The 22,743-nt window shown below is 36.6% G+C and overlaps 1 protein-coding gene across 1 annotated transcript in view; it reads left to right on the top strand.

Moving 5' to 3' along the window:
* The window catches only part of MYO16 (myosin XVI), a 944,954-nt gene that overhangs the window by 641,705 nt on the left and 280,506 nt on the right, over positions 1–22,743 (top strand). Inside the window, exons 20-21 of the mRNA XM_053707787.1 lie at positions 10,522–10,594; positions 14,484–14,636. Of these exons, the coding sequence (XP_053563762.1) occupies positions 10,522–10,594; positions 14,484–14,636 (226 nt within the window). The remainder of the gene's footprint in view (positions 1–10,521; positions 10,595–14,483; positions 14,637–22,743) is intronic.

Genomic DNA, 22,743 nt, shown 5'->3' with positions numbered 1-22,743 from the left:
GACCCCAAATCTCGCTGCTCTGGATTAGGCTTTGCCGCAACTAAGTAGTAGACTCTTGTGTGACTTACATTCAACACATATGGGAGACTTTTTATTTTTCAATTGACACTACCGGACTGTACTGTTAGTCTCTATTTATGTATATTGGGATGTTTTGCCTTCATTCATGCAACTGTCATGGCGACCACTACCTGCAACATATAATACCCAGCATGCTAATCATTTCACTTTTTTAGGCGCTAACGTATTTTACTTGCATAGTTTAACACTGTTTACAGATTATGCTACTACGTGTAGTGAGACTCTGTGTGGGCTCGGGCACCTGATGCTAGTTTTCTTATTTTGCCATGCACTTTAATAAGACGTTTTTTTTTCTTTCTTTTTTTTTTTTTCCTATTATACTGGAGAGTTTTATAGATACTTATCGTTGCATAATCCTGTTCTGTTGACTAATGAGACACCACTACTACATGAGGGTAGTATGTACACTTACGCTAATTTGGGCTGGAACCCTCCTATATTCTAGGAATTCTTTTTGGATGTTTTCCCTATACTAATACAAAGCCCTAGTATCTACCTTTATTGCTGTTTAGTATGAAACAACTACACTGCTATTCTATTTTTTTTTATGCAACATGTTGTAAACACACCACAGAATAGCCACTCTATGCATTGCAGGATTTTGTTTAGTGCTATTTATCTTACGCACAATCTGCTCTCTCTGCTTAATCTCTAAATAGCATATCCTCCTACTCTCTATTTGCCTATAGTTAGAGCAGCGTGGTGCAGACATTCATTGTCATCTTCTGACATTATTACTAAGTTTCCCTAAAGGTTTTGCTCCCTTTTCTTAATTTTTTTTTATGTTGCATTATATGGAATATGTATCTGGGTTATATGTTTTTTTTATGCCCTGTCTTCCCTAGTATATTTTTTTTTACCTAGTGATGTGTATCTAGATAGCTAATATATAGGACAGGGATGAAACTTTAGTTTATCTGCTTATGGGGATCAGATATATATAGGTGCAGCAAGGGTTAATGCTAATTTTCTCTCAATAATTCCCTTATGGGCAGCTGCTAAGGTAGTTAGACTAACAGGAATTTGTACAATCCCAATTCCAGACGCACACTCTGCTTTTATATTATATTCTGCCATAGGATACCATTAATTCTTACTACTTATTCTGTTACATGGTGTTTTATTATGGTATTTACATATCTGTATACGGCCATATTAGTGTAGTGGCAATTCAATTATCACAGTTGAAGGCTTATGTCTACCTACTGTACTATATACTTAAGTGTTTAATACGCATCCTTGCCCTAGTTTACCACCCATTATAACAGTCAACATATGGCATAAGGTTAGAGAGATGCTACTCCACTGATCGCACTAATACAGATTATATATGTAATATGTTCAATCACATGTCTTAGACTTCATATGTCCGCGTGATTGCAATTTAGCTAATCTATTAACATATCCATAATGATATTATTCCTGTTTATTGTTATGTGAGTAAGGGGACTCTTTGGTATTGGCGGGACAGTTTGTATTAGTGTTGATATATATCTGTGATGCCCTGCAGGATTATACAGACTATTTTCCAAGTTACCAAGTTTTGAGCATTGCAAATATTGGAGATTTATATTATGCCTCTATACGTGGTGATATAACCTTTTACTTACTTCATGATTAGAAGATGTGCATGTATGGTCTAGATATGAAGTTAGTTTTTACACAATATTTATACTCAATCCTATTGTGCACTATTATAACCCTTTGACATACTCTCCACTGTATCACTCTTTATTTATAAAATACTCATCTTCCCATAACCCTCTTTCTCAGCTAATTTAAGGAGTCAATACATTATAGTTTATTTGTTATCCAATAGATTACTTAACCTTCATGTTTAATATTAAATTGCCCTTCTCTATACCCCCATTTTATTTACTTATGCATGGCTAATAATTCATAGATAGATAACAAGATGGCATTCCTCATTTACTTTGCTGCATGGCCAAGACTAAGAGTACCCACCAAGTCTCCTAATATACCTTCATATTTATATGGCTCCGCCCTCCACCCTTCCCCTACTATACATAGCGGTGCTTACCCGCTGAATCTCCCCCTCCCCCCCTTACTAAACGTATTCACGCTCCTTTTGAAGCTCTATTAGGGCTAGACTTCTGGCCATCAGTTGTCTATTATTTTCTATATTTTTGGTCCATGGGACCTAAAACTAAGTTCCTAACTGGCCAGCCATACATGATATACTATTGAAAAAATGAGGTATCGTTAACCGTTCACCAAGGTACTATATAGAGACCGAAATGTTTCAATTAATTGTGTTTGTATTTTGTTCATATGACAAAAAGGTGTTCTGTATTTTCTGTATATCTTATGCAAAAACCTCAATAAAAAAATTATTTAAAAAAAAAACAAAAAAAAAACTATTAATTAACCTACCCTAACTATTATACTAAAATTACATTAAACTAGCAATTAAATTAACTACATTACATATTAAAAAAAAACCTAACCCTACTCAAATTACTTAAATCTACTATTACAAATTACTGTTACAAAAAAAAAAAAAATGCTAAGTTACAAAGAAAAACACAGTATCAAAAATAAAAACAAATTACACCTAATCTAATAGCCCTATCAAGATAGAAAAGCCCCCCAAAATAAAATAAAAACCCTAGCGTACAATAAACTACCAATGGCCCTTAAAAGGGCCTTTTGCAGGGCATTGCCCCAAAGAAATCAGCTCTTCTACCTGTAAAAAAAAAATACAAACACCCCCAACAGTAAAACCCACCACCCCCCCAACCAACCCCCCCAAATAAAAAGCCTATCTAAAAAAACTTAAGCTCCCCATTGCCCTGAAAAGGGCATTTGTATGGGCATTGCCCTTAAAAGGGCATTTAGCTATTTTACTTGCCCAGACCCTACTCTAAAAATAAAACCCACCCAAAAAACCCTTAAATAAACCTAACACTAACCCCTGACGATCCACTTACAGTTTCGCTTGAAGGATCCATCCAACCGGCAAGAAGTCTTCATCCAGACGGCCTCTTCTATCTTCATCCATCCGGCGAAGTCTTCATCCATACGGCCTCTTCTATCTTCATCCATCCAGCGTGGAGCGGGTCCATCCTGAAGATATTCAGTGCAGAGCTCCTCTTCAATACAGTCACCGCCGTAAACTGGAACTTGAATGCTTAGTAATTTGTATTAGTAGATTTAAATAATTTGAGTAGGGTTAAGGTTTTTTAATATGTAATGTAGTTAATTTAATTGCTAGTTTAATGTAATTTTAGTATAATAGTTAGGGTAGGTTAAATAATAGTTTAATATAGTTTATTTTAATTCTACAGGTTATTTATTATAAGATAGGGATGTTATAATTATAAGGTAAAGTTAGTGGGTTGTTAGGTTTAGGGGTTAATAGCTTAATTTAGTTTATGGCGATGTGGGGGGCTGGCGGTTTCAGGGGTTAATAGGTTTGGTAGTGATGTGGGTTGCCAGAGGTTTAGGGGTTAATACTTTTATTTAGGTGGCAGCGGGGTCCAGGAGCAGCGGGATAGGGGTTAATACATTTATTTAGTGGCGGCAGGGTCCGGGAGCAGCGGGATAGGGGTTAATACTTTTATTTAGGTTGCAGCAATGTCGGGGCAGCAGATTAGGGGTGTTTAGACTCGGAGCTTATGTTAGGATGTTAGGTGTAAACATAACTGGTTTTCAACCATAGAAATCAATGGGATATCTGACAGCATTGAACAAAATCCTTCGCTGCTTTCAGACTCCCATTGATTGCTATGGAATCCGCGACCTTCAGGGTTGCGGATTGAAAACCAGATACGCTGGGCCAGAATAGCCATGAGCGTAACTGTTAACTATTTGATAACTTTTAAGAAGTTTTTAAATAGTGCCGAATGTGTATTCTGAACATCTGTAATGACGTAAGCATCGATCTGTGTCGGATTGAGACCGGCGGATCGTATGTTATGCCACAGATTTCAACTTTTGCTGGTCTGTAGGCTTTGATAACTAGGTTGAATCAAGCTTGCCACAATTGCGCTGTGGAATAACAGCGTATTTGAGGTTGACGGCTTGATACATATCCCCCCATGCCTGCTGCACATCGATAAATGCCGACTGCATACGCTCTCTGCATTTATCATTGCACCAGCAATGCCGTCCCCTGCAGATTTGTGGCCAATCGACCGCTAGCAGGGGGTGTTAATCAACCCGATCGTATTCGATCAGGTTGATTTATGTCTGCTGCCTCAGAGCAGGCAGACAAGTTATGGAGCAGCTCTATAGGGAACTTGATAAATATGCCCCATAGTCTTTTTGAAATATAATAATAAAAATAACCGTGTTCCTTATGAATTTCTAACTCTTACTGTAAGCCGCATATACCCCGCTGCCCCAGCCGCAGACAGCACAGTGCCGGCTCACTTGACAAGTATAGGTATGGAACTATAGACTTTAGTGTGACTCTATTTGTCACTGCACCAAACTACCACTGTCTGTTTTGCGCAGCAATCTATACAGGCTATCTCCTATTGAACTGACCATGTGTTCTCTGTATTCCTCAGTGATTATGGGATAGTGGTGGGCTAAAAAAAATAAAAAAGGATATTCACAACTATTAAATGTTCACCCACTATAAAATCTGTTGCTTGGGCAGACTTACTCATGTCAAGAGAGTGAAAAATTATCCATTTGAAATTGTGGTAACTTCTAAAATCTTAAGTGTACAATAAGTTTACGTAAACTAAGCAAACATGTTAAATATATGAACACAAAGAACCAAAGTGTTGTAATACAGCCCTATAATAAATATATGCAGATATATACTTTCTTAAACTTGCTTTAGAAGAGAACTGGTGCAGCAAAACTCTAAACATTAAAACGTTAAAACCACACAGATGTCCATAAAATGGCTAATATAGTTAAGTCTATATTGAAAGGAGAATAATTAAAATATTTAGCCTACTCCAATGTGATCATACTGTACCTGGACCGAGGACTGTTCAAATAGCATTAGAGTGTCCTTGGGAGCTGGTTCAGTAGCTTTTAGCGTGAGGCAGGATAGTTGAGTTGATATGGCGAAGTGACATCTAAGTTGCGCAATGTCAGCTCTCAAAAGAATCAGTACTTGCAGCCATGCCTTACTAGTGTTTTTACTGTGGGCTTCAGTTGAGATCTCTGTAGTTCCCGGTCTCTTAAAATCTTGAATTGGTGCATAGACTGAACGGGTGTTAGTATTGGAGCATTCTATAGCCATTTGAGGCACAATTTTCCCCATGATGCTCTCCGTGCATTCCATTGAATCTGCATCATGCCACACTGTAGGCCTCACTGGGCCAGGCTCCAGATGTTTTGGATGTCAAATGTGGGTAAGCGGCAAGCACCAGGGCCCCAAGGCATCGCCACTCCCCTGCAGAAACGGAGCAGACTCTGGTAGGGTGAGTTGCTCTGAGTTTTGGTCACCAGAATAGGTCAATTTCTCACACAGTGTCTCCTCAAATGCAGATAGGTAGCCATCAAGTAGGCAGCTCTTTTAGAATAAATGTGATGTCCATGTTAAGCTTCTGTGGAGGTAGTATACAAGTACAGAAATAGAAACCAGCATATCTGTAGTAATCTGAAGGTTTCTGCAGTGACTGGCGAGATAACACTACTTTGATAGACACAAAGGTGTGCTCTGCTGGAGGGGTTAATACAAGGCCGCAGCCTCAAATAGTCTCCGTAAAACTGAGATTGACAGCAAATTTGAAAAAAATAGCTTCATATTAGAGCGGTTGCTCAACTGTAAGAAGTAAAACACAAGTCAGCACTGGATGGGGTGTAAAAAAGTCGATTTTTGATGGATCAATGCTTAGGTCTGAAGCAGCTTGCAGTCTTGCGACCTATCATGGCCACCGCCCGGAAGTTCCCCCCTCCATTATATTTTTTAATGAAGTCCTAGTGCCTATTGCGAGAATAAATATTTACTTGGTAAAAAATAAATAAATAAATAAATGTGATTTTTATCTTAAGTAGAATAATGTTAGTCAAGAATCACAGGTTTGCCTCATTACACATAAACCCTCCGTCAGGGCACTATTTAACAAGGTCCCTCTTGGTTTGAATCAGGAAGGAACTTCCATTAGACTGCAAATTTGAGGCTTTGTAACTGTTGACATTTTTATATAATAGATAGGGACCCTCTTGTCTTGCTTTTTTCCTTGATAATGACATGGATAAAAATCCAGGACACATATCCCTGACTGTGCTTTTATTTTTATTTGTTACTGTAGCAGCTAAAAACAAATGGGTTTAATATTACATTTAATAAACACTTAAATGCAAGAAAAAAATATTGTCTTTTCGCTATTCATATAATTAAATTATGAATTTTATTAGAGTAAAGAATATCACATGCATTGTATGTGAAAACCCTTGAGGGAAATACATTTTATGAAAAGAATTTAATAGAAGAACAAGGGAAATGGCAAACACTTCTAAAAATGAAAGTGTTTAAGCTCTCTTTCAAAGATGAAAAACAATTCATAGTCTTAGCACAAGCTAAATACAAATTCAAAACGTTTTAGCTCTGTGCTCCTTCCCCAATTGTGCATTGAAACACAACAAAGAGAGACTGAATTGTCTAACCAATGGCCTCTATATTTAACCACAAAAGCTTTGTTTCCAGTTGTTGTTTATTTATTTTTTTAAGGAGAAGGAGGTGGAATTTGTTTTGAATTTCTTTTAAAGGGACATAAATGTACAACAATATGAAAATGCTCTAATGTGTAATAATTTTATTACTGCACTGCTATTTGCATATTAGCTGATTATGGCTGGTGACTGGTGGCTATGCACATATGTCTCTTGTTATTGGCTAATCAGATGCATTCAGTTATAGACCAGGGGCAAGATTACATATGCAGCATCACCCGCAAAAGCCGGCGACGGTATATAGCATACATATACAGCGCCGCATAAATGCAGCATTTATATTTCACCAGTCGGTGGCAATTTTTACTCCCATAAGCTAACATAGAACCGCATCGCAAATCGGTATCACATATTCAGCGCAAGGACTTAGGCGGCAAAAAATTAGAAATTTTAATCCATTTTCACCTCGCCACACATAGGCAGGCACAGCAAGCCTTGTCCTGAAAATATAAGCACCGTAACTCACGTAACTGCCTGAAAATATTAACTAACACCTAACGCATGCGCAATATCTATCTACCTTTCAAATCCCCCACCACAATAACTAATAAAGTATATTAACCCCTAATCTGCCATTAACCCACATCGCAATAAACCTAATAAAGTATATTAACCCCTAATCCACCATTAATCCACATCGCAATAAACCTAATAGAGTATATTAACCCCTAATCTGCCATTAACCCACAACGCAATAAACCTAATAAAACTATTAACCGCTAATCCGCCAAACCAACACAACACAATAATCCTAATAAATCTATTAACCCCTAATCCCCCAAACCCCCAAGATAGCTACAATATAACTATTAGTTCTATTGTATCTAGCTTAGGTTTCATTTTACAGGTGAGTATTTAGTTTTAACTAGGTATTATCTAGTTAATTATTGTAAATTTAATTTAGATCTATTTTAATTATGTTAAAGTTAGGGGGTGTTAGGGTTAAGGTTAGGTCATGTACATCCAGTGCTTTTGGGGTTGGGTAATTTCAGGGTTTTTTGCCCATCTGCAAAACCAATGTTCCATTTAAAAACTTTTTGGAGTTTTCTGTAATAAGTTGAAACGTATTGTCCTTTTAGCTGGGAATTGGAACAAAATAGCCCCATGAAAGTGTTGTTAAAGGGGCCTGAAACCCAATTTTTTTTTTCTTACATGATCCAGATTTTATTTAGTTCTCTTTTTATCCTTTGCTAAAAAGTATACATAGGTAGGCTCAGAAGCTACTAATTGGTGGCTGCAAATATATGCATTTTTTTATTGGCTTTCAGTCTACACCAGAATTTTTATTGTTTTGATTGTTTAAAAAGATAGTCCCTTTATTACCCATTCCCCAGTTTTACATAACTAACACAGATATATTAATACAATGTTTACCTCTGTAATTACCTTGTATCTAAGCTTCTGCAGACTGCCCCCTTATTTCAGTTCTTTGGCAGACTTGCATTTTAGCCAATCAGTGCTGACTCCTAGATAAATCCATGGGCGTTAGCACAATGTTATTTATATGGCATCTTCTATATTGATCCCGGCGGCATGGAGCGGGTCTCATGAAGACATCCGGCATGGAGCATCCTCTTCATACGGTCGCCGCTGTACACTGAATCTTCAATGCAAGGTACGCGATTCAAGATGGTGAAACATCCAATAGAATGAGAGCTGCTTAAATTCTATTGGCTGATTTGAACAACCAATAGGATTTTAGCAGCTCTTATTCTATTGGATGATTCAAATTTTTCAGCCAATAGAAATGCAAGGGATGCCATCTTAAATCGCGTACCTTGCATTAAAGATTCAGTGTACGGCGGCGACCGTATGAAGAGGATGCTCCACGCCAGATGTCTTCAGGATGGACCCGCTCCCCGCCACCGGGATCAAGATAGAAGATGCCACCTGGATGAAGATAGAAGAGGCCGCCTGGATGAAGACTTCTCGCTGCCTGGATGATGACTTTGCCATCTGGATGAAAATAGAAGAGGCCGTCTGGATGAAGAATTTGTATTTTTTTTTTCAGGTAAAAGAGCTGTTTAACTTAGGGCAATGCCCTACAAAGGGCCCTTTTAAGGGATATTGGTAGTTTATTCTAGATTATGTTTTTTATTTTGTGGTGTTTTTTTATATGGGTATTAGAATAGGAATATTTTTTATTATTTTTGATAATTTGTTTGTTATTTTAAGTAATGTATTTTTTTTTGTTTTGGGGTGGGTTTTTATTTTACAAATGCCCTTTTCAGGGCAATTGGTAGATTAAGTTTTACTTTAGTTTTATTTTGTGGGTTTGGGGGGTGGGGGTTTATATACTGTTAGGGGGTGTTTGTTTTGTAGCAAAAGAGCTGTTAACTTTAGGGCAATGCCCTACAAAAGGCCCTTTTAAGGACCCCCAAAAGGCCCTTTTAAGGTTTTTTTTATTTTGGGGTGTTTTTTTTTAAAGGGTATTAGAATAGGAATAATTTTTATTGTTTTTGATCATTTAGTTTGTTATTTTTTGCAATGGTAGGTATTATTATTTTTTATAAATTTATTGTTTGTTATTTTTTGTAATGGTAGGTTTTAGTGTAAGGCAGCTTAGGTTTTATTTGTTTGACAGGTAAGTTTGTATTTATTTTAACTAGGTAGTTAGTAAATAATTAATAACTATTTACTAACCAGTCTACCTAGTTAAAATAAATACAAACTTACCTGTGAAATAAAAATAAAACCTAAGCTAGCTACAATATAACTGGCGGTTTAGGGGTTAATAGGTAGTGATGTGGGAGGCCAGAGGTTTAGGGGTTAGTAGCTTTATTTAGTGGTGGCAATGTCGGGGAGCGGCGGCATAGGGGTTAATAGATTTATTATATTATGGGTGATGTTGAGGTGCAGGGGAATAGGGGTTAATAACTTTAGTATAGTGGCGGCGATATTGGGAGCGGTAGATTAGGGGTTAATAGTTTTATTTAGGTGGCGGTGATAGCGGGGGCAGCAGATTAGGGGTTAATAACATTATGTAGGTGCCGGAGATGTCGGTGGGGGGCAGTTTAGGGGTGTTTAGACTTGGGGTTTATGTTAGGGTGTTAGGTTTAAACGTTAGTTTTTTTTCCCCATAGACATCAATGGGGCTGTGTTACGGATCTTTTCATTCCACGATCGCAGGTGTTTTTTCTGACCCTTTCTACCCATTGATGTCTATGGGGGAAGTGTGCATGAGCACGTCAAAACATTGCTTGTATTGTGTGTGTGGTATAAACCACCATATCGCACGCACAAGGTGGCTGTTTCAAACCTTGTAATGGCTGCGCTATAGGGGGTTAAATAATGCAAGTTTTGTTGCGTTTGTTAATTTCCCTATAGTGCGCATAACTCGTAATCTAGGAGATTGTGATTAGCCAAACAGAACTAGCACATGTTAATTGTTGGGCCAATTTTACTAAACCGTTAATGTAAAAAGTGCTGCCAATAAACAATGAAGATGGCTAATTGTGATCACCTTGACACAAAAAAATATGAGCAGTTAGCATGACAATAATTATGAAACAAAAGACTGTAACTTTTAAAGTTTTAAAAGTCCTGTATATTTTTTTCACTGAATCCTGGGAGATTGGTGTGTATCCTGCATGATTCAGAATGCTAACCCTGCAATATTCTACCAAGTGATTGTTTGATCAGTTTAAGAGTCCTTTTTTATCCATAAAAAGTAATTTAGTGCCAATTTTTCCTTTGCTATACTGATATTTTTATTTAAGATTTATCTTATTTTAATATTCAAATTATAATATTTTTATTTTTTTAAAATCCTACTAGTTACCAACCACTCTCGATTGGTGTATTGGATATGTTTGGCTTCGAGGACTTTCAGAAGAATTCTTATGAACAGGTTGGTTTTTGAATAAGCAAATACTTTTGGTTACATTATTATACTATTTACAATGAAACTTAAAAACATTGCATTACCTCAACAAGATATGTATTTCTTTTCATGTACTGTATTGTTAGGCTGGAGCAAAATCTTTTTTTTTCATAATCCAAATGCTTTTTTTAATGCTCCCCCTTTTCTCCTGTTGGCATTTCAAAGCTGACTTTTTGCCCAAGGCGCCATTATGATATTATCCTTTAACACCAGAAATACTTTTAAATTGTCAATTTATGTGTTGGCATTCAGTTAAATACATTTCAGTAGTAGACCTTTTTATACTTTCACTAGCAATACGGCCTTATAATAGAATACAATGCCAGAAATCATCTTTAGATGAAGTGGAGAGATAGAGAGAAATAAGAGAGGGTGATTGGTACATTTACTGCTTTATCTGTCTATCTATTATCTATCTATCTAACATCTATCTATTTATCTTTCCATTTATCCCTCTATCATCTATCTTTCTATCTATCTATCCACATACAGGAGAGCATATGCCCCAGGGAAGTGTATATATGCCTATGCACATATGGCTACAGTTTTATTTTGTGTAGTTGATAGATACATATGTGAACTAAACAGTTAAGGGCTACACGAAACATAACAATTGCCTTATATACAAAAAAAGCTTAAAGGGACAGTATAATTCAAACAATTGCCCCCTTTATTGTGTTCACAATAATCCATTTTACCTCCTAGAGTTGATTGAATTGCCTAAACACAGTTTCTTTACCTTTATTGTGTCATTTAAAATTGGCTTTTGAAACCACCACATATAGTAAAAGACTTCTGTACAGCAATATTGGCTATAGAAATGGCATGTAAACAAAAATCAGCAAAATAAATCACACCCTGGTGGGGGCTGGGGCCCCGATATTCAAAGCATCATCAGACTGACAAGAAATGTTCCTTTTTGGGTTTGTCAGGCTCGCAGTCCATCAGTCTGGCGATATAGGCTAAAAAAGTGGGCAAAACCTTGTTGCGCGGACAAGTAGCGATGTGTCTCCCATAGGATATAATGGGGATAGCAACTTCAGCAAAAGTTCAGCTCAGTGGCGATGTCGGCGGCAAGGGGGGCTGTCTTTGAAGTGTGTTTACACAAAGTAGACTGTACGATCACGAAAATAAAACCAGTTTTATGTGTAGTAACATTTCAAATTAATCAGTTTCACTGTACAGTCACTAGATTTGTCACACTGGGTAATATCACCACTGAAAAGCTGGTGAGACTGAAATGGCTGAAAAGGGATAGCTAAGATGGAGGACAGTGCTTTGAATATTAGAAATTCACAGCAATGATTCTCCATTCTATAATAGAATCACAAAGAAAAAACATTGGGTTTCGTGTCCCTACAAAGGGCTAGATTACAAGTGGAGTACCCCCAAATGGGTAAATTTGCGGGTGTTTGATAAATAACCAGCCATTACAAGTGGCTGGTTATTGCTACCGCGAGCTCCAGATCAGAGATCAGATCACTGTTTCTAAATGTACCACAACTGCCCCCAAAATACAGTGTGAGGTTTGCTTTATAAAATAAAAAAATAACATCTTTATTTTTGTTTAAGAAAAAACTACATGAAACAGTTTTTAGGGGTTAAAGTTGGCGGGTGTGGGGTGTACAATACATATACAGTAAACAATGTATAAACATATATCATATACCCACAATACCTCTGCTCCTATAGGTGTATTATTGAGATGTTTAATTCACTATTGTATTGTACAAACAGGGGTTGAGTTTCTGTTGACACAAATAAATTGTATTGTCATACAGTACTGTGTAAATGTATCATTTACATGACACCTTCGATGTAGGTGGCGTTGCTATCAAAAGCATCAGTAAATCATTGGCACCAACTGGGACGTATGGTAAAATGCCTCTTGGCAATGTTGTGTTTAAACAATACTGTCAGCTGTTTGGAATATTTTTAAACAATACTGTCAGCCCTTTCGCAACATTGCAAAGAATCCTTTTTGAATATCTTGCCACCTCGTGGCACTTTCGATCCTCAGGGCCTGGGAGAGATAGGTAATAAAATATTCATTTCTAATTGCTCTAAGTATTGACCTCTTGTGTTTAATGATAAGGGGCCAGATTACAAGTTGAGCACTAATTAGCACTTTCGATAACGTGCAAACACCACCAGAAGTAAAATTGAATGTGTTCGGGTTAGCGCGCGTATTACAAGTTGAAAGTACAATGTTTGCGAGCGAGCAAAAGCCCATGTGTGCTAATTCAGGACTTTGGATATCACAACTGCACTAACTACTTCTCCCCATAGACTTCAATGCAGAGCACAGGAGTTAAATGTACAATGCTAATCAAAAGGTAGTTATGAATATTTTACATTCCAATGTTCTTCACAAAGAAAATGTTCTATTTATTTTTAAATATATATATATATATATAATGTATTTTTTGTAAAATATATATCTTTACCAATATATAGTTTGTGCTCCTGTGGTCGCGTTTACTTTCAACTTGTAATATGAGCCCCAATTATTTCAATATAGAGAGCACCAATGTTAGCACGCCACTTGTAATCTAGTGCAAGATAAGCAGGCTGTGGTGTATATAGAAAAAGTCAAAATAATGAGGCAATTTCGATGGGTTGTGATTATAATGAACACTTATATATACCTTTTTTTACTCTACAGTCATTGGAAACACAGTTATGTGGAAAAAATAGCATTACACTGTCCCCTTAAGTAAAAGTGACTGAATGAGTCCAAAAGGTAAATCTTAAAGCTGAGGAGAGTACATATAGTTTTAAGCAGCTTCTATCTGGTCACATTAATCTAAAAAAATGTGGAGTAGGGTATAAGGTAAATAAACATACAGTGAAATGGAAAAGTTAGTTAGTCTTTTTGCCAGACATATTCTCCTGTTTTTTATTGTTTAAAATTGAGCAGATGTTGGAAAAACCAAATATTTTCATATGGAAACTGTGAGCTTAGTGATGAATAGAGCAATTCTTGTATAAATTCTTCAATTAATTATATATGGTGCTGCATATAATATGTTATGTTTAGGCTTGAGATAATGCTGCAAAATAAAAGCTTGTTTTGCTAGTTGTCTAATCAAAAAAATGTGTTCCATGACACTGGCGTTGGCAATAATGTTATTTGCAATTGAAACAAACTGATACATTTTTTTATAGTTATTTTTTTTAATTGGGGATAATTCTCTTTTACTCTTATAGCTTCAAAAAGATAGGTCACATGTCAAATAAGTGGTGCAAGAAAGACACTTCTACCCCAACAGGGGATACATAGAAGATATTTATCTTGTGAGAGTGCTTAATGCATCCTATTGAACCACTGGAAATACTACTTGAATATACAATGAAGTGATAAGTGCTGATTTATACTATATGTATTTTCCTGTTGTTAAATATACCTCCAGTGATTATTTAATTAGGTAATCTATCTTTATTTGCACAAACAATAACAAAACTGTCAATATATGTATCACCTCATAGTAATAAAAGAATATAATAGTAAATAATGACATGATCTGTTTTAATAAATAATTGTCATATTCAACCATTTATTACCAAATGATGGTATATTGCACTTTAGTTTATTTTTCTTTATGAAATGTCTACCTTCACTTAATATATTAATTCATCACTTATCCTTTATAATTTAAAATCTATAGACATTTTGTATTATGTTTATATGTTATTATGGCTTATGGAATAGGCAGATAGTCATATATGTTTTATTTATTTATTTTAAAAGAAGGCATGCTATTTAGTCATACTTTGAAATATAATTTCAGAATGTTCTTGTTTATTATTTTAGATTTTTTCTTTAACCATAAGTATTTACACATATTCTTCACAGCTGTGCATTAATCTGGCCAATGAGAAAATCCACCAGTATATCAATGAAGTGCTGTTTCTACAAGAGCAAACAGAATGTGCACAAGAGGGAGTTTCCATGGAAACGATGTATTGCCTTGGCAACCATACAACAGTGCTAGATTTTTTCTTCCAGGTACTGTATCTCTCATTCTTTATGGGTAAAACAGAGCTAGTAACAGATTTCGAGAAGTACCATTTAATCTTTAAAGAGACATGTAACCAATTTTTTTTACCTTTTATGATTCAAATAGAGAATACAATTTTAAACAAATTCCAATTTACTTCTATTTCTAATTTGCTTCATTCCTTAGGTATCTTTTGTTAAAGAAACAGCAATGCATATGGGTGAGCCAATCACACAAGGCATCTGTGTGCAGCTACCAATCAGCAGCTATTGAGCGTATTTTGATATGCTTTTCAATAAAGGATATCAAGAGAATTAAGCTAATTAGATAATAGAAGTAAATTGGAATCTTGTTCAAAATTGTATGCTCTTTCTAAATCATGGAAGAAAAAGTTTGCGTTTCATGTCCCTATAAATTACAATGTTAATCTTTAGTGCAGCCACCAATATATTCAAAATGAGTGATACCATTTTGATTACAAGAGGAATATACTAATTTAAACTTTCTAATAAAATTAAATATATAAATATATATTTTACTGTGTATTTAACCCCTGCAGTGGGGTTACATATGTGACTAATGTTGCACACTTGTTCTCAGTGAGAAGGACACAGCCTTTGAACATGTCAGGAACTTACATAATGTAATGCTTGTGGGATATTTCCCTATCAGATTATTATTATTATTATTATTATTATTATTATTATTATTATTATTATTATTATTATTATTATATACTTTATTTATGAAACACCAACATATTCTGCAGTGCTGATCAAACTTGGCCAGTAGTCTTCTTATCCTGGTGTCAAGTGGAAGGATAAGGAAATATCCCAGAAGAAGAGCATAGCTAAGTAAATGAGGTAAGCAGTACTCACAGTAGAGAGGGCAATCCTTCACGGCACTACAGAGGATAACTGGAGAGTAGTCAGGCAAGCAGAGTTCGACAACAATAAGGAAATCCAGAATACCAGCAGTACAGGGGTTAAACAGTTCAAAGGTCTGGGACAGGCAGAGTTCAGCAGCAATAAGGCAGTCAGCAGTTCAGAGGTTAATCAGTAGAGTGGTCTTGAGACAGGCAGTGTTCAGAAATAATAAGGCAACCAGCAGTTCAGGGGTTAATCAGTAGAGTAGTCTTGAGACAGGCAGAGTTCAGCAACAATAAGGCAATCAGCAGTTCAGTGGTTAATCAGTAGAGTAAGCACCCAGGAGCAAAAACAGTAACACCTATGCTTGTGCAATGTAAGTAAGGAACAGAGGTACTTACATAGCCTCAGGTTTGCGCCAAATTACAGTTCCAGGAGGCTCAGAGTGGATGACATCGCAGCAAGTGCGCCCAGAGCACTGGCACATTTATGGCAACGGCCCTGGCAACAAGAAACAGCCGAAGAAAACAAATAGAGAGCAGTGCTTCAGGATAAATTAAAAAAAGAAACACTTTATTCATCATTTACATATCACAGCATGGACTTAGATAAAACAAAACACTTGCAAGTGTCAGACAAAGGGCTTGACGCGTTTTGGCTTATGCCATCATCAGAAGCCATAATCCTATTACCCACCAACACCCTTTTAAAGGCATCATTACTTTCTCATAGGTTAGCTTCTAGATTACATAATTAGATAATTAAACTTCATAAAAATTAACCCTTTATTAACCCATTCCCCTAAATTATTCCCTCCCTATCCAATAAGCTTATGCTGTATGTTTACTTAATTATTTAATTGTTTTTACAACACAATACACATTTAAAGAGTATATACTACTTATAAAGATATTGCTCACTATTGTGAGCATATGCCTAGCTTATTAAAATGTGTTTATGGATTTAAGCATATCAATAGCCTCTTTAAACTATAGGATTGTTGAAATGATATCCCAGTAGAAGGGAGAGAGGAAAGGGTTGCGGGAAAAAGGGGAGGGGGGTAGGAGGGGGGCGGGAAGAAGGGAGGGGATAAAAGGGTTAACCAAAAATAATTAATCAGGAAAGGATAAAATTACAATTTACCTCCATACGTTTATTAGGTCTGCCTCAGTATTAAAGCCAAATGGCAAATGCGTTTACAAAGAAAAAATCCAAAACGCTTCTCGTTTAGATAACAGCATATCTAGGTTTCCCCCTCTCTCTTTTAACCCCTTAATGACCGGACCATTTTTCAATTTTCTTACCCTTAATGAAAATGGCTATTTTTACATTTCTGCAGTGTTTGTGTTTAGCTGTAATTTTCCTCTTACTTATTTACTTTACCCACACATATTATATACTGTTTTTCTCGCCATTAAATGGACTTTCTAAAGAAACCATTATTTCATCATATCTTATAATTTACTATAAAAAAATATAAAATATGAGGAAAAAATTGAAAAAAACACACTTTTTCTAACTTTTACCCCCAAAATCTGTTACACATCTACAACCACCAAAATACACCAATTCTAAATAGTTTCTAAATTTTGTCCCAAGTTTAGAAATACCCAATGTTTACATGTTCTTTGCTTTTTTTGCAAGTTATAGGACCATAAATACAAGTAGCACTTTGCTATTTTCAAACCACTTTTTTTCAAAATTAGCGCTAGTTACATTGGAACACTAATATCTTTCAGGAATCCCTGAATATCCCTTGACATGTATATATTTATATTTAGAAGACATCCCAAAGCATTGATCTAGACCCATTTTGGTATATTTCATGCCACCATTTCACCGCCTAATGCAATCAAATAAAAAAAATTGTTGACTTTTTCACAATTTTTTTCACTAACTTTAGGTTTCTCGCTGAATTTATTTACAAACAACTTGTGCAATTATGGCATAAATGGTTGTAAATACTTCTATGGGATCCCCTTTGTTCAGAAATAGCAGACCTATATGGATTTGGCGTTGCTTTTTGGTAATTAGAAGGCCGCTAAATGCCGCTGCACACCACACGTGTATTATGCCCAGCCGTGAAGGGGTTAATTAGGGAACTTGTAGGGAGCTTTTAGGTTTAATTTTAGCTTTAGTGTAGTGTAGTAGACAACCCAAATTATTGATATAGGCCCATTTTGGTATGTTTCATGCCACCATTTCACCGCCAAATACGATCAAATAAAAAAAGAAAACTTACATTTTTCACAATTTTAGGTTTCTCACTGAAATTATTTAAAAACAGCTTGTGCAATTATGGCACAAATGGTTGTAAATGCTTCTCTGGGATCCCCTTTGTTCAGAAATAGCAGACATATATGGCTTTGGTGTTGCTTTTTGGTAATAATAAGGCCGTTAAATACTGCTGCGCACCACACTTGTAATATGCCCAGCAGTTAAGGGGTTAATTAGGTAGCTTGTGGGGTTAATTTTTAGCTTTAGTGTAGAGATCAGCCTCCCACCTGACACATCCCACCCCATGATCCCCCCTGACCCACTCATACAGCTCTCTTCCCTCCCCACCTCACAATTGTCACCGCCATCTTAAGTACTGGCAGAAAGTCTGCCAGTACTGAAATAAAAAAAAATTTTTTATTTTTTTTATTTTTTGGCATAAAGTCTGCAGTGATAGATCCCCCCTTACCCCAAAACCTCCCTGATCCCCCCATAAGTCTGCAGTGATAGATCCCCCCTTACCCCAAAACCTCCCTGATCCCCCCCATACATCTTTCTAACCCTCCCCCTCTGTCTATTTGCCGCCATCTTGGGTACTGGCAGCTGTCTGCCAGTACCCAATTTGCCCCTCAAAATAGTTTTTTTTTACTTTTTAAATATAAAATATTTGTTTTCTGTAGTGTAGCTGGCCCCCTAAATAATCTTCAACCCTCCCCCTCCCAGATCCCTTATTAAAGAACTGAGATGCTACTGCATCTAGATCGATCAATCGTTTTTTTTTTTTTTTTTTTAATGGGCTGTAAATTTCAGTCTAATACATTCTCCTTTAATTATCCCAAAGTCTGTATGATTGGAATGTAAGCTCTTAGCATGTAGGATTTTATTAGATTGTAAAGGCTTATGATACAGCTCACTTTTGATATTCCTTTTTGTAATATCACCCCTCAAAATCACATCTAAAAATGATATCTCTTCAGAGTTAGCTGTATAAGTAAACTGTAAGCCTACACTGTTAGAGTTTAAATACCTTATGAAATCTTCAACCTCTGAGATAGAACCTCTCCAAATAAAAATTAAATCATCTATATATTGATGATGAAATTTAATGCGGTTAATGTATGGGTTACTATCTCCATAAACGTGGAACCATGAATAGGTTGGCATAGGAGGGGGCAAATTGTGCCCCCATAGCTGTTCCACGCTTCTGGAGATAGTAATTCCAATCAAACAAAAAATAGTTGTGATTTAACAAAAATTTTGTCACTCTGATAACATAATCCTTAAACGGCTTGTCATAGTTTGTAAATTTGTCTAGAAAAAATCTAACTGCTGTGAGACCTTTATTGTGTGGAATACTAGAATAAAGCCCTAACACATCTACTGTCACCCAAAGATATCCATCATGCCATACTTCGTCATCCAATAATCTCAAGAGATGCTTAGTTTCTCTAAGAAAGCTAGGGATAAATTTAAACAGTGGTTGTAGGAAATAATCAATCCAAGATGAAAGGTTCTCAAAAGGGGAACCTATTCTGGAGACTATAGCTTTGTGCACTTTTGGCAAAATATGGAAAATCGGCACCACTGGGTCAGACACAGATATTCAAAAGTTGAGTCGTCTATAAGACCCTCTTCTCTAGCATCATCCAATATTTCGTACACAAGCCCCTGGAAAGTTCCAGTGGGATTACTGGACAACCTACAATAAACTTAATCATCCGCAAGTTGTCTCTCTGCCTCCTTCACATAATCCTTCTTCCACATAACCACTGTGTTCCCTCCCTTTTCTGCTTTTCTATAAACTAGATCACTTCTGTCACATAAGGATTTTAGGGCCTTTCTCTGTATAAAGGAAGAATTATTAATACCTTTTTCCGGCCTGACTCTGGTTGTGTAATACTTTTAGATCAGCCTCTATGTAGTTGTGAAAAGTTTCTAAGACTCCCCCTCTGGTTTTTGTGGGATAAAAAATGGAATGTGGCTTGAAGCACACACTTCCCTTTATCAGGCCAAGGTTCTCTTTATACGTCTCCATTTCTAACTCTAAAAGGGACAGATAATCCTTTGCTTCATCAAAGGCTATATCACAATGTTTACCAATTGTCAAGGGAGACATATCAACCATCTTTTCAAAGGATTTCTCATTTTCATTTGCAAAATACTTTTTAATGTAAGCTTTCTAACAAAACAGTTCAGATCAATAATTGTATCAAAGAGATTGAAATTACAACTAGGAACAAAACTTAGACCTAGACTGAGAACATCCATTTCTGATTTATTAAACTTCTCTGTAGTGAGATTAATTGTTGCTAGATTTTGTATCTGTTCCTTGCCTTGGCGGTTCTTAGCCCATATCTCTTGGTTACTTGACCGCTTTTCTCTCCTTTTTCTTGTACTACCCCTATTCCCTGCTTTGCCACTGCTTACTGAAAATCCTGATTCTCATCGTTTGTCCTCTTGTTTTGCATTATATTAATGTTACTGGCACTTGATGTTTTCTCCCTTACTACCAATTCTGCCTGAGCTTGTGAGGTACTAGTTTCTATGATATTTTGTGTCTCTCCAATCTGCACTGTATCTCCTAGATTACCTATCATTCCTTGTCCTTGAGTTTCCTCTAGAGCTTTCATTGTTTTCTAAGGCCCTACCATTACTCAGGGGATCTTCATGTGCCTGATCTAGTATGGTAGAAACCTGTTCATCATCAGTTGAGGACAATTCCGTATCTGAAAGGGAGAAAGATGCATGTTTAATCTTCTCCTTATATACTTTTTTCTTATTGGAAAGTTTGGACCTGTTTCTCCTTGGCTGGTTATTCGGCCATACATACACACTATTATCTTTATGGTCAACAACGTCCCGGTCAAATTTCTTAATTTTGAGAGAGTCTATGTCACCCTTGATAGCTGTTATAGAGTCCCTGAGCACTTCATCCAACCTTTTATACTCCTTATGATCCAAAAAACAAGTTCAGATCCTTTTGTAACTCCGTTATGTCAGATCTTAAATTTTCCAGATGTGCTTTTTTATGTATGATCAACACTAACATCAATCTTGATGAGCAATCTGATAAGATTAGATTACACTCTTTAATGAAACCTTGGTCTGTTACTGTAAAGGTTGGAAACTTATATACTCTAAGTCCTCTTGGAATCATCTTAAGCAAGATATAGTTCTCCATTAAATTAATATCCCACCATGCCTTATATTCTTTAATTAGCAGAACCTCCATTTTCTGGAAAACATCAGTGATAGTTTTTTTTTTTTTTTGTCTGAAAGTAATTCATCTAATGAAGGTCTCATTAGCTCTATATCAGTAACCACCCTAAGGGAAAATGGCACATTATCCATGCTGTTGTATAAAGATACAAAACGTATCTCAACAATTTCTTAGAAACATAGTGTGTAATATTCACTTATTTAACACATACAGTTCTTCCCTTTTTGATGAAAACTGCTCTTTTTTAATTGAATATCTAAATTCTCTGGTGCTTCAGGTGTTAAGTGTGAGAACAAGTTGTAAAAAGTAGCCTCACTAAAAAGGTGAAGTAAAATTGGGTACAGCAAAACTGAGGAATGAAATCAGACTTGTAAGCCAAAAAGAGCTTTTAGCACTGTTAGACAACTTTTTATTAAACACTTTCCAGAGCTATTATATATAAGACCTGCTCATTTTTACACCATTTACCATTCATGTGAAAATATATAAAAACAAGAAACAGCCGCCTGCGTCCATGACAACTCCCACAAGGAACGGAACGGAGCGGCGTGACAGAGCCCCCCTCTCAAAGGGTACCTCCGGGACCCTAAATAGGCTTAGCGGGGTTAACAGTATGAAACCTCGAGAACAGAGAAGAAGCATGCACATGTCGGGCAGGAACAATCCACCACAGAATAACCCTTCAAGTGCATGAGGTATTGCAATCAATTGCCTGAGTCTGTACCTGGAGTCCAGGATCTTGTCAATCTCATACTCCGCTCACCATGAACCAAGACTGGTGGTGGAGGTCTGAGCTGGGTAAATCTGTTCATGATGTAGGGATTGAGCAGAGAGATGTGGAAGACCAGATAGGTATGCAGGGTTCTGGGTAAGGCCACTTTGTAGACCACAGGAGAAAGTATTTTGAGGACCTTGTAGGGACCGATGTAGCAAGGACCCAATTTGTAACAGGACTGATGTTAGAGAAAGTGTCGAGTAAAGACCCAGACTCATCTACTGCAAAGGCACGAATAGTAGCTCGATGATGGTCGGCATGCCTCTTGAATTGGGAGACAGCTGAATGTAACTGAGAGCGTATATTTTGCCAGTGAGTAGTAAGGTCAGTGAAACTATGATCAGCAACAGGAACCCCTGTAGACTGAGCTGAAAGGGGGAAGACACTGTTTTGGTAACCTGTTGCCAACTTGAAATGTAGAGCATCATAATGACGAATATCAATGACTGTTCCTTGCCAGTTCAGCTAAGGGCAACAGTCCAGACCAATTGGTATGTTGGGAATCGACATAAGCTCTAAAATAGATTTCGAGATCTTGATTTGTTCTCTCCATCAGACTATTGGTCTGGGGATGATAACCAGAAGACAAGAAACCGTGGTTCCAATCATTTTGCAAAAACGAGTTGAGGTCCTTTGTCAGAGACAATATTTACAAGTATACCATGGAGACATATTACATGATGAAGAAACAGAGTTGACAACTCTTTGGCAGTAGGTAACTTGACCAAGGGCACAAAATGAGCAAGCCTGGAAAATCGATCCACCACAATCCATATAACCATATGAAAGTCAGAAGGAGGGAGGTCCACAATAAAATCCATTATTATGTGTGTCCAGGGTTGTTTGGGTATGGTCAAAGGTTGAAGTAAGCAATGAGGTAAAGATCAGGGAGTCTTATTGGCAGCACAAGTCTGACAAGCCTTGACATAATCTTGAGAGTCATAATTTATGGTAGGCCATGGTAGGCCACCAAACATGCCAAGAAAGAAGTTTAAAGGCATTTGTCAAACCAGGATGACCCCATAGTTTGCTATCAT

This window comes from Bombina bombina, chromosome 3, assembly GCF_027579735.1.
Source record: "Bombina bombina isolate aBomBom1 chromosome 3, aBomBom1.pri, whole genome shotgun sequence".
Lineage (NCBI taxonomy): Eukaryota > Metazoa > Chordata > Amphibia > Anura > Bombinatoridae > Bombina > Bombina bombina.
This window is presented reverse-complemented; position numbering and strand designations above follow the sequence as displayed.